This window comes from Calypte anna, chromosome 7 (assembly GCF_003957555.1).
Source record: "Calypte anna isolate BGI_N300 chromosome 7, bCalAnn1_v1.p, whole genome shotgun sequence".
In the NCBI taxonomy this organism is placed as follows: domain Eukaryota; kingdom Metazoa; phylum Chordata; class Aves; order Apodiformes; family Trochilidae; genus Calypte; species Calypte anna.
In genome coordinates this window covers 31,984,678-31,997,188 of record NC_044253.1, presented here as the reverse complement: position 1 = coordinate 31,997,188, position 12,511 = coordinate 31,984,678, and the positions used below count along the sequence as shown (strand labels likewise).

Sequence of the window (12,511 nt, the reverse complement as noted above, 5' to 3'; positions counted from 1 at the left end):
CCAGGCACCCAAGATCAGATGATTTTTTGGTTTTTTTTTTGTTTGTTTGTTTGTTTTTATGGCCCTCATACAGAAATTCTACCAGTTCTGGGGTCAAACCCCACCCTAGGCACTAACAGTTTAATTAGTGGTGCATCCATGCTCCCACAGGGCTCTTTTTGGTGCAGGTTTTTGTGCTTTCCTTTGTGAAATGCATATATGGTTAATTATTTCCCTTTTCTCAAGTAAATGAGGTATTGCAAGTGTGACAGGCATGATGCATAAATATTGCCACAGGCCTCTGATTCCAATGAAGATATCCTCATCTCTTCAGCCTGTTAGGCTACTGAAGAGGGCATATATTTCTGCAGATATCTGCCACACTAGATAGTTTCTTAGAAAATGTCAAAAGCCATGTGCTTTAATGGGAATTTTGCAGTTCAATCAAGCTCAATCTTGCCTGCTCCTAGCAGATAGCAGGAAAATTCTGCCAACCTCCACCCCAAAGCTCCCACAGATTTGTACTGGCAGAGCAATGCACACAGGCAATTGTATAGGACAGAAGAAGGAAACATATGAAGTTGTTCCCCAGCAGTTTATACTGTTTACATAACCAAGAAACAAGTCCCATATCTTTGGCAACAAATTGATTGCATGGCTCAATGGCCAGCATGAAGGAAACTCCACTCTAAACCCTCAAAATATATTAAAAGTGAGTGGGACTGTCAGTGTGCTGGAGATACAGTCTGAAAAAAGAAAAAATATCACTCAGATTCTGTTGATCAGGTTGGACAAGTGTAGATCCTTACTTATTAATAATCAGCCATACAGATGGTGTAAGGGAAAGTAGCTGATTTTATAGCACCTCTGCAGGGCAGAACACTGGAGTTAGAGCTCTATAGTTAAACGCGAATCACCAGTGTCCTGCTGGTGAAAAAGAAAACTATCTTGAGTCCTCTTCTGGGGTGTCTATACAGGTTTGTATCTTGTGAACTAAATACAGAGTAATTTTACTCCTCCCATCTGCAGCATTTCTGACTTGAAGTGCTGGCTGTGGGCATAAAAATTAACTGAAGAAACTAAAGACTGGACCACAGATACACAGCTAGAACAAGTCACATCAAAAGGGACTGAAAGAGCTGGGATTTGATTACCTGAAAAAGATGAAGAAAGAGCTTCAAAATAGTAAAGTGGTTTTAGGAAGGAGAGAGAAAGGATCTACCTCTGATATACAGCACAGAATATAATGGACTAAAAGTGTGATAAAGAAAGCTCAAGAGTAACAAGCAAACCTTTTTTCTAAGGGTAATTTCTGACGTGCCTTACCTGACAATGTCTTGCAAAACATTAGACAAGCATAACAGGAATGACAAGAATGTAGCTGATTGACCTCCTGAGAACTGCTTCTCACCTACCAAGTTCTTGCAGGGTGCAAGTAGGAGTGCAGCATATTTCTTTCTAGTTTGTGGTCAGGAGATGAGAGTCCTTCCCCTGCAGTAGCACTTCCCTCTCCTTTTTTTGTTTGCTCAGGTATACTCTGACTATGAGAGCAACCCCCTGTTACGCCAGGCGATTGAGTTTGCGTGCCGCCAGTTCTACGTCCTGCATCGCAAGCCTTTCATCCTGCAGCTCTTTGCAAGTGTGGCCCCTCTCCTGGAGTTCCCTGTGAGTAAAAGCCATTCCCGAGTCCTGGCATGGGGAAGGCTGTATCAGAGTTCACCATGGGCAAACAGCAGGAGCAGCAGCACAGTTCTTACTGAACATGTGCTGGCTCCACAGAATAATTTACTGAATAGATCTCTGCAGGCTTCTGTTCATCAGTTGATTGAGCAGGAGAGAGATACCCACTAGTATCCAGGGTAGTAAATGTGGTCTCCCTTCAAATATCTGTCTGTAAATAGGGTGTAAAAGAACAATAATGATTTGTAACTCTTTAAATGAAAATCCTTTCTTAAAATCTAAGAATAGGAACTAAAAGCTTAATGAAAAGTTCTGATGCATGTGAACTCTAAGATTGGACTAGGTATGTTTTGTAATATTCATTGGTTATTTATTAACAAGTTAATGGATTTTTACGTTGAAGTGGAAGCATCAAATCTAACTGCACAATACCATGTAAGCAAGCACATCTTTCGTCTTCATGGCACAGCAAAGATTTGTTGCTCTAAAGCTGTGTGCAGTTTTCAGATGATGCTTCCTCTGTAGAATCAACCTGTTGAGCCAGACAAGCCTCATTGCCTGATAGCCCTAAGCTCTTGAACTCCACGTGGGCCCTTTGTCAAACAAAAGGCTGCCCACAACTCCAAGTAGGATGCTGGAATGCACAAAGCCCTCAGGAAATCGGCCGTGAATGTCTGTTGTTTGAAACAGGATGCCACAAACAACGGAACAAGCAAAGGAGTGTCAGCTCAGTGCCTGTTTGACCTGCTGCAGTCTTTAGAGGGAGAAATTCCAGACATTCTGGACATCTTAGAGCTGGTGAAAGCAGAAAAGCCTCTCAAGTCACTGGGTAACAGCAAATCACCCTTTATTAATTGTATTGAATCAATATGCATTTGATGAAGCATGAGATGTTCATAGAATCACAGAATGGTTTGGGTGGGAAGAGACAAAAATAATCCAGTTCCACACCTCCCTCTCCCAACACAGAGACACCTCAGATACGTCCATGGATGGGGTAGCCACAGCTGCTCTGGGCAGCCTGCACCTCTGTCTCACCTCCCACGTAGGAAGAATTTATTCCTAATACCTAATTTTAATCTATCCTTTAAAACTGTTAACCCTTATCCAACCACACCCCTCCTTGAGAAAGTGTCCCTCACTATCTTTCCCATAAGTACTAGAAGGCTGATTTAATGTCTCCCAAGTTCAAGGCCCTTTTCTTCTCACAGAATGCAGGCTGTGCTCTCTTTCTTATGCCTCATGAGGCTTTTAGGGCTGACTTTATCATCACTATCCTTTTGCTATCTTCTTCAGAAAGGGAGTTACCAATTTATTTTATTCCAAATCTGTTTGTTCTGCGTTGAGCCTGAGAGTCTGAGATTAGCCCCTGGCATTTTGAATTTTATAGTGTGTGGGTGAAGAATAAAGATGCCTAATAATCTGTATCATGCTGACAAGATCAGTGTCATCCTCTCCTCTGGTCCGTATGGTCCAGAAACAAAAGCATCCTCTCCCATGGCCAGACTAGATGATGGATGGCATTCAGACATTTGATAGTGCTGTATTCTAGGGGGGCTGCTGATTTATCACAAAGCAGAAAACATATGGCTGTATGAGGTATCCAGGACACTGTCTCTTCATAGTTATCTGTGCAATGCATCATTTAAGAATTTGGCTGCTTTGGGACTTGCAGGGAAGTATTTTTTTAGCTGATTTTTTATAAGGATCTTCAACTTTCCAAATTTGCACTTCCCATAAATAATACTGATTTTGATGTTTTTTGTGAAATATGTCTAGCCTTAAAGCTTTTTTACATACTGGGATTTTATGATGCTGCACAATTAAATCACTTTTTCCCAGATCACTATCAATCAGGACCCACTTCTGTATGCCCATGTGACTGCTGGCATAAAAGGGGTGTGAATTCTTAGAAGTAAAACTATCTTCTACCATCAATGGTACAGTTTTTGGCACAATTTTTAGTGTGGTGGAAACATCTAGGAAAAAGCATAGGGAGCATAAAAATTGTTGTCAAGTTGACATGTATGAGCTTAAAGATTTTGATTGTTATGGGATGATATTTGAAATGGGATTTCAGTAGCAGCTGTAGGTCTGAAGCTCAGTGCTGAGTTGACCTCCTGAGAACTGCTTCTCACCTACCAAGTTCTTGCAGGGTGCAAGTGGGAGTGCAGCATATTTCTTTATAAAGACAGATTTTTTTTTTTTCCAAAAATTAAGTGCTTATTGGGGTTTGCTAACTTGAGAAGCAAGCAAAGGAAGAGAGGATAAAAGGAGTGTGCTAGCTCCTTTCACATAATGTATGTCTGTGTGACAGCCTTCTCATATTGCTTTACTCCCTCAGATTTCTGCTATGGGAATGAAGACTTGACATTTTCTATCAGTGAAGCCATCAAGCTTTGTGTGACAGTGGTGGCCTATGCTCCTGAATCATTCAGAAGGTGCTAATCTCTTTTTCTTCCTTTGTGCAGACAAAGAAAAAGTATAAAATCTGCATATGGCATGGAAGAGCAAGGCTGACAAATGGAGGCAGAGGTTATGGAAAGGCATTCCAAGGCTGCTTTGTGAGGCCAAGCCTCTGCCTTTTTGATACCTTTCCTAGGGCACCAGCTCCAAACCCCAGCAGCTGCCAGCTACAGCACTGAGCTGTGTGATAGTCTGAGCAGCAAGACATAAGCTGTATTTCCAAGTGGGGAGTCTCATGGTGTCCTGCAGGGTTCTGTTGTCAGAGGACCAATGGAGATGGAACTGGAGGAGGGGAGAAACAGGCATCTGGAAAGAACGGGAAGCTATAGAGAGAGGGGAGGTAAATTGCTAAAGCAAAAAAGGTTAATTTCCTAGAGGGAACTAGAGAAGAAAGGTGTCTTCAGAAGAAAAAGAATTGGATGTCATATTCAGAAGATACCCAGAAGTTCAGGTTGTTTTTTTTTATTATTGTTTCATGCATTAGCTTATTCCCCCCCCATCCTGAAGTCCCCAGTTCAAAAGTTTCTTTCACCCAGGACTGCTTAGCTAATAAGAAGGAATGAAATCACAAAGCTGGTGAGAGATCCAGGGGTCTTCAGATAGAAATTGAAGCCTTTGCCTGATCTGAATTTCAAGACTGAGAAAATAAAACAGACCAATGTTGGTTATTTTTCCAGCCTCCAGATGCTGATGGTCTTGGAAGCACTGGTTCCCTGTTACTTGCAGAAACTGAAGCGACAAACCTCCCAGGTGGAGACTGTGACAGCAGCTCGTGAGGAGATTGCTGCTATGGCTGCCCTTGCCACCTCTTTGCAGGCCCTCTTGTACAGTGTAGAAATTCTCACCAGGTAACCTACATAGTTAGAGCCTGGGTTTGGTTATCAGTGTGGGAAGAGGGAATGCAGAGGAGGTCATGAGATGCAGCTTAGCTTGAATAATAGCTGAGTTTCAGACACAGGAAAATTAGTGCCAGATTTCGCCTGATCACAAGCAGTGCATTCTTAGTTTTTTAGTGTGCTGTTCACCTCTCCTCTTCCAGGCCTATGACAGCCCCACAGATGAGTCGATGTGACCAAGGCCATAAAGGGACCACCACAGCAAACCACACCATGTCAGCAGGTGTGAACACCAGGTAAGCCAGTGGGTTTTCCTCCTTTCTCATGGTTCTTAACTTTTTTCTTTTTACTTTTTGAGTAAGGTAACATCTCATTAATCAGAGTGATCTATGACAAAAAACCATTCAGATTAAAAGATCTATAGCCCATGACTACAGGGACTGAAATCCCCAAGACTAGAATCTCTAGTTTAAAACTATGTGACTAAAGAGAAGACCAGAAGTGTTTGACATCCATCCTAAATGTCCTTCATTTCACATTTTTTACTCTAGCAGTATATTTTCCCTCAGTTCTCTGCTTAGTTTTCTTCTGAGTCCACTATCAAAGCCACCACTTGGATGACATGGGGGTTGTATCCTTCAGGCCTTATTCTGAGAGACTGACCAACAGTATAAGCACAACCTGCATATTAATTAAGACTCACAGAGACTGGCATCTCCTTCAGTTTTTTTCCCCTTTCCCAATTTCCTTTTAATTTTACCTGCTTTTTTCCTGGCCAGGCTATGCCTTAGTGTGCTTTAAATCTAATATTTGTCCTGACCTGGAAAGGGAATTCTCCTCTAGAAAAAGCTGGAGTCACTGTTCTTCCAGTGCAGAGCATTTTCTCCTGATTACTCTTTTTTTCAGTGGTAGTGTCTGTGCACAGCCAATAGTCTGGTAGAGGACTGTAAATCAGGAGCACCCTTTTGGCAAGACATGCTGAGTTATCCCCCTCCCCTTTATTTTTAACTGAAGAGAGATAGAAACCACTCTCTGCATGGATCATCAGAAACCTATTGAGTCAGATTTTTGATGCATAGTGAACATATTCTTGGTTAGTAACCAAAGTCTGTTATTCTTTGAAGACCAATTCAGACATGGATGAAACAAAACTTTGACTTTCAATTCCAGATATGAGAAGCAGATAGAACCCTTCATGCTCAAAGCTGAAGTGGATATGTGCCACTTACTTCCATTACAAGATTGCCCATTCTAAGGAAAATAATGTGTAATGGGAAGTAGTTATTTGCTGATTTTGGAGAGTGGTTAATATGTATCTGCTGAAAGGTCATGTGGAGACTCCAGATGCTCTGTGACTTGGACATCTTGGTTTACATTTCTAGATCTTTCTGATTATCAAGCATTCAGTCTGTGATGAAATATTTTTCCTTCTGATCCAATATTTCAGTCTCTGATCTGACATTTTTTTCACTGCTCCACGTGTCCTGCCCTTATCATTGCAGCAGACATCTGCTAGCAACAGCAGGAGTCCCAGGATGGTAGAATGATCACTGTTCCGGCCTTGGACATGTTCACTAAGTGTTGCAGGGTTTTTTAATGCTTTCACAACAAGAAGTAGCATGAAAAAAAGAGAATTAAACAAACAAACAAAACCCCACACTTTCTACCAGGTGAGCTCTGGGGTTAGGAAACAGACCAAGCACTGGGGTGAAAAATCAGTAAAAGAAACTGCTTGAAAGAGGACTACAGTGTTTAAGCCTGAATTTTTCCTTTCATAACAAGGGCAATAACTTTAGGAATCTGTGGCTGCTGCCAGCCAAGAGGTAAAGGACATTCAATGTGGTCACTAGGTGTAGCCATTGTTCCAGTGACACAAGATACCATCTGCCCATGGCCACTATACCTTCTGGGTTAGAACAGTGTCACCTGCTTTCAGAAAGGCACAGTTTAGGCATTACTAAATTGCTTTTTAAAACCATCCTCTTTCTGTTTTCCTAGGTACCCAGAACAGGGAGCCAAATTACACTTTATCAGGTACAGTAAAATATTTGCCCAATCTTCCCTGGCTTGTGATGAAATGTTGCCCCGCAGTTTCTGGATTCAATTGGTCTCACCCACTGTTGATGTTACAAGCAGCCTAATTTTTTAGGGGAGGGTAACAAAGAATAATTCATATAGATATTATTTGAAATTTTAACAAGATTTGACAGGTCATAATTTCCTTTTTTTAATTATTTTTTATTTATTTATTGCAGATGCAACTATCCTTTTCAATTGCAGTGAAAAGCTTCTGCTGGAAAAGCAAGCTGGAGAGGTTGTTTCAATATGTCTCTGCTGTTCCATTGCATGCAACACTTCCTACTTTTTCTCTTTTTGTGTCCTCCAGGGAGAACCTTCATTTACTGGAGGAGGGTCAGGGTCTTCCTCGAGAAGAGCTGGATGAACGAATTGCCAGAGAGGAGTTCAGGAGACCGCGGGAGTCACTGCTGAATATCTGCACTGAGTTTTACAAGCACTGTGGTCCAAGGCTGAAGATTCTGCAGAACCTGGCTGGTGAGCCCCGAGTGACTTCTCTAGAGCTGCTGGATGTGAAGTCCCACATGAGGTATTCTGCTTTTACGGGTTCATTTCAGGACAATTGCTTTCTTTTAGCTCCTAATTTTTCAGGTGGAATCCCTTTTTGATAGCGTAGTTGCGTGTTACTGTCTGAAACATTGAGAGCTTGTTTTGGATGTTTCATAGGCTGTACCTGATGCTGTTTGTGTGTAAAGAAGATTTCATATGCTCTCCTCTGGTCTCATTCAGACCCCCATCCTTAGTGGACAAAACAGGTCTCTGGAAACCTGGCTGATGGTGGGGAAGCCATCTCTCTGGCTGAATACAACCTTTATCCTCTCCTGTGGCACTGCCTCAGAACTGCTGCTGACAGGCAAGGAGAGCAGAGCAACCACTGCACTGTATGGCAAAAATGCCTGAGATGGAGGCAAAGATGGGGCAGGAGGCATTTACAGGACCAGTGGCCCCAGCATATGCTTTGTCAAGAGGATCACAAGGAGACAGCTCTCTGAAATCTTTTATGCAACAGAGAAATACTTTAAGATCATTCTTTGCATACAAACCAGCTGAATACCAGTAGGCCATTTTTTTAATGCCCTAAGCCAAATGCCCTAAGCTCAAGAGAATAAAAGTGAATAGGAAAGACAATGAAGTATCTTAAGCTGTTTGGGACTGGCCTCAGAAGTGAATCAGAACCACCTTTACAATAATTTATGAACCCCTGAACTCCATGAGGCCATTCTAGCTGTGAATTATTCCTCTTTCTGAAGGCTATACCTTTTTCCTCAGGAATACACTGTAAAGGAAGCTGAAGGGTTACAGATCCTACCAATGCACTGAGCCACATCTGTTCCTCACCCTGGACGAAGGCAAACCCTCTACCAGTTCTTTCAGCTTTTATATGCATGCTTTGAAGAAACTGCAAAGCCCCCTATCTGACAGATTATGTCACAGTTAGAGATCTTTGGATTCTTTTTTTGACATTAATTTAGGTCTTGCTTAACTAATACTCCAAATTCCGAGGAGAGCTGGGAGTTGTTTTTTGTTTGGTTTGTATGTTTGCATATGAATTGAATATTTCTGTTCCCCCCTTCTGGCAAGTGTTTAATAATAGAGGATAACTGTAAACAGGAGATGCCTGGTTCCACAGATGCATGTCATTCTAAGATAATGTTTGGCTGCAAACAAACTCAAAACCTGAATCACAAAATGGCTTGAGTTGAAAAGGACTTTAAGCTCTTAACAGTTCCAGCTGACCTGCCATAGTCAGGGACATCTACTGAACCAGATTGCTCCAAGCCCCATCCAACCTGGCCTGGAACATTTCCAGGGATGGGGCAGTCACAGTTCCCTGGGCAACCTGTGTCTCACCACCCTCACAGTGAAGAATTTCTTCCTCATCTCTAACTTGTATTTCCCATCTTCCAGTTTAGTGCCATTACCCTTTGTCCCTATTGCATCTATCCCCTGTATGCCCTGATAAAAAGTCCCTCCAAACTTAAATCTTTATGTAAAGAAGGTGCATCCTGGAAAAGTACGTTCATGTGAGACAATTTTTTGTGAAGACAAGTCATTGTATGCAGTAGCAGCTGGAAAATACTGTATTCTCTTCAGAAGAGAAGGTCTTTGGTGATAAAAGATTACAGCAGCAAAAGTAAAGGATTGATCTTCAGAAGATAATGAGTTGTGCTCTGATTCACTTGTGTCTCCTGGAAAGTGCTAGAACTTGAATTGATTTATCACAGTTATCCATAAATGGCAGTGAACATCACCTTGATTCTTACATAAATTAATTTCCTAAGTATCGGTGAAATGACTGACAGGATTTAGCTGCCTCAGGAAAAATATCTTTTCTAAGGGGAGAGCAGATCTGCCCGAATGTGGTGTGACAGCCATGGTCTTGGGAGGCTGGCAGATGCTTCAGCAGAGACTTCAGAAAACAAGATAATATGTTAGGAACTTCAGACAGGATTAATCTCACCCAATTTCAGCCACTTAAAAATTAAATGTTTTGTCTATAGAAGTAATGAAGATGGTTTTGGACCTAATGAGAACGCAGATGTACGGCCAATGAGCTCTTTATCCCAGTATTTCAAGAAAATAAGAAATTCCTAGACTGCTTATTTCCACATGAATGGAGCTAGAGGATTAATTGAGATAGACATCTCAAGCTGGGTGAGATGGATCTTGCATTTTGGAATGCATAAGTAAGTTTTCATACACCATTATGTATCACTGATATTTCACAATGTTTAAGAAAACAGACCTACTCCATAGCAGGACAAAGCAGTTGTTAAAAATGATCATGAAGAAATACTGGACAAAGAATAATTTTTATACAACTGGTCAATATGAGGAACTCATTACCCTTGATATTACTTAGATATTAAAGATAATGGAAATACATTGCATTAGGTGAAGGCATTTCAGAAGAATCTCCACAATAAAAACAGCATTGTACTATAATTTTCCACTACAAATTGACATTTCAGGAAATAGGCAGATTTCTATCCCTTTTATTAGGGATTCTATCTTTATTACTTGTCTGTATACTGAGAATATTCAAGTATTAAGTATCAAGAATATTTCAAGTATTTCAGTAGGTCTTTGTCAAATTGCAAGTGTAATTAAATGTTGCCACAGTACTTCACAGTCAGTACAAAAAAGTGCCAGGGGTGAGGAGGCCATTTGAGAGGCTTAGAAGAAGCAACAGCAACACAGACTGTAGAGGTGTTAGGAGAAACAAATCAAATCTACAGGGAGGAATCATACAAAGTACATGTTGTGTAAGACTATAGGAAAGCACATTATTTTAAAAATTTAACACCAAATAATTGGACAGTGAAACATCTTTCAGTGATGGCACCGGGAAACAAGCACAGAGCCAAACCAAATAACTCATTAATTGACTTACAGTTGATGTCATATCTGTGTTTCACTTGCAATGTTGTAATCTTACTAAGAGTACTTTGGGTTTATCTACACAAATCTGTGATTCCTGATGTTTCTTTGGTGCATTTTATATCAGTGTAAAAACATTCTTTACAACCATTCATGTGCACATAAACATAGCAGTGATTCCAGCAAAAGAATCTTAACATACCGAGAAGTGTGGTATTGAGTCGAAGAGTTTAAATAGCAGCACGTTGAACTTTTGCATCTTTTTACGAGGCTATTGAAGTTTCAACTGCTAGTTCACTTGCAGGAATGAAGGAATGGAAGTATATTTGGAAGAAATGCAGATGTATTTGTTTTTTCTCTTCACAAACCCTTGTTTTAGACTGGCAGAAATTGCACATTCCCTGCTGAAGCTGGCACCTTATGACACGCAAACGATGGAAAGCCGAGGCCTCCGGCGCTACATCATGGAGATGCTGCCCATCACTGACTGGAGTGCCGAGGCGGTGAGACCTGCCCTTATCCTCATCTTAAAGAGATTGGATCGTATGTTCAATAAAATTCACAAGATGCCTACTTTGAGGTGAGCAGGTATAATGGAAACCCCCTGGTGCCCCTTTATGATGTTGCGAGCCTTGAAGTGTGGGTATGTCATCTAAAACTGTCCTGTAGTGGTGAACCATACAGCATAGCAGAAAACAACAGATGCTCTTATCTCTGTAACTGTGCATTTATGTTGACATTTCTGTTGTGTCTTCTGGTAGCAAAACTAAAAAAATGCAAGGTTATTAAGAACTACAGGGAGAATTTCCAGAAATTTTGTTTCCATTTCCTCAAAATAAGTCTTCAGTTTTGTACCATCTCCCTACCCTTTTTTATCATTTAGCTGTTTCTATCATTTAGATAAATTGCATTTTTAAATGGAAAATTAAATTGTAGTAAGAGTATTGCTAGCAATACTGCTAGGTTCTCTGGAAAGTTAAAAATAGCCTGGAGCTATGCAGTAACTTCTGAATGGTTAGTAAAGGGACCAGAACATCAATTGCATCCAGCCAGTGGCTGGTGAGATGCTGGTGGATCGCATAGTTACGTTATAAAACAGGTTTTGGCAACTTTAGGAATTCAATAGGGATTCAGAGGTGGTGATATAAATCCAGTCTGGATAATATAAACTCTTTCAGCCCTATGGATTTTCCAGTGATCTGAGTAAAAAGAGCCATTGGTCTCAGTTCTCCTCATGTACTTATGCTTGAATCAGTCACTTTGTGAGCAGTCTCAGCTGAGAAGCCAAATGATGCTAGAGAACACCAGAATTTAGGACTCAGAAACAAAACTTTAGTCTCCAGTGGAAATCATATGTACACAACTAAGATGAAGCGACTATGGGGAAAATGATTTATTCTTTCTGGCACCACTACCTATCACTTTCCTTTGGCTAACAATCTGCTTTAAGAAAGTTGTCCTGCTAGGTAATTAAGAGGCAGAAATTTTAATTCTTTGCCTTCCTATTGATTTGATTCTTTGCCATGTCTTGCCTGCTTCTTGTTCATTCTTTCTATTCTCCTTCATACTTTCTTCTGTCTCACAGTGGGCTCAGGGATCTTCATGTTCTTAAAGATCTCTTCTCTTTGTGTAAGCTGAAGTAATGCTCATAGATGAAAATTCCCTTCTGTCTGTCTTGTCTGTACCTATGCCTGCCTGAAACTGCTCTTCTATACATAAAGTGATAGAGACAGAAAAGCCACTGGATCAAACACAGCAACTACATTTAAACATCAATTGTCCAAGAAGCCTCTTAAGAGACAGGGCTGGGTGCTGGACCCCAGGAGCCATCCACAGAACGTACTCACACCAGAATCTTATATGCTGCCTCCTGTGGTCACCTTGCTTCAAAACCGGTCTCTGAAGGGAGTAGTAATGTGTGAAAGCAAAAACAAACTACTGTTCTGGGGATTTGGGAAAAGTGGATGCTGAAAGATGAGGTGTATGTTGGTCTGTGTAAGAACTTACACAGTGAACGCTGAGACACTGCGTGTTGCTATTAAGTCTGCTGACGGGCTTGGCCAGGGGAGTGTTTAGTCCTGAGCTAACAAGTT

At 41.0% G+C, this 12,511-nt stretch overlaps 1 protein-coding gene across 3 annotated transcripts in view; it reads left to right on the top strand.

Annotated features, from left to right (window-relative positions):
* Positions 1-12,511, top strand: part of UNC80 (unc-80 homolog, NALCN channel complex subunit) — a 122,185-nt gene that overhangs the window by 86,647 nt on the left and 23,027 nt on the right. For all 3 annotated transcript variants that reach the window (XM_008504926.2, XM_030454175.1, XM_008504925.2), the window contains 8 exons: positions 1,510-1,644; positions 2,350-2,488; positions 4,004-4,100; positions 4,803-4,973; positions 5,165-5,257; positions 6,960-6,995; positions 7,348-7,566; positions 10,798-10,998. In XM_008504926.2, coding sequence (XP_008503148.2) covers positions 1,510-1,644; positions 2,350-2,488; positions 4,004-4,100; positions 4,803-4,973; positions 5,165-5,257; positions 6,960-6,995; positions 7,348-7,566; positions 10,798-10,998 — 1,091 coding nt within the window. The remainder of the gene's footprint in view (positions 1-1,509; positions 1,645-2,349; positions 2,489-4,003; positions 4,101-4,802; positions 4,974-5,164; positions 5,258-6,959; positions 6,996-7,347; positions 7,567-10,797; positions 10,999-12,511) is intronic.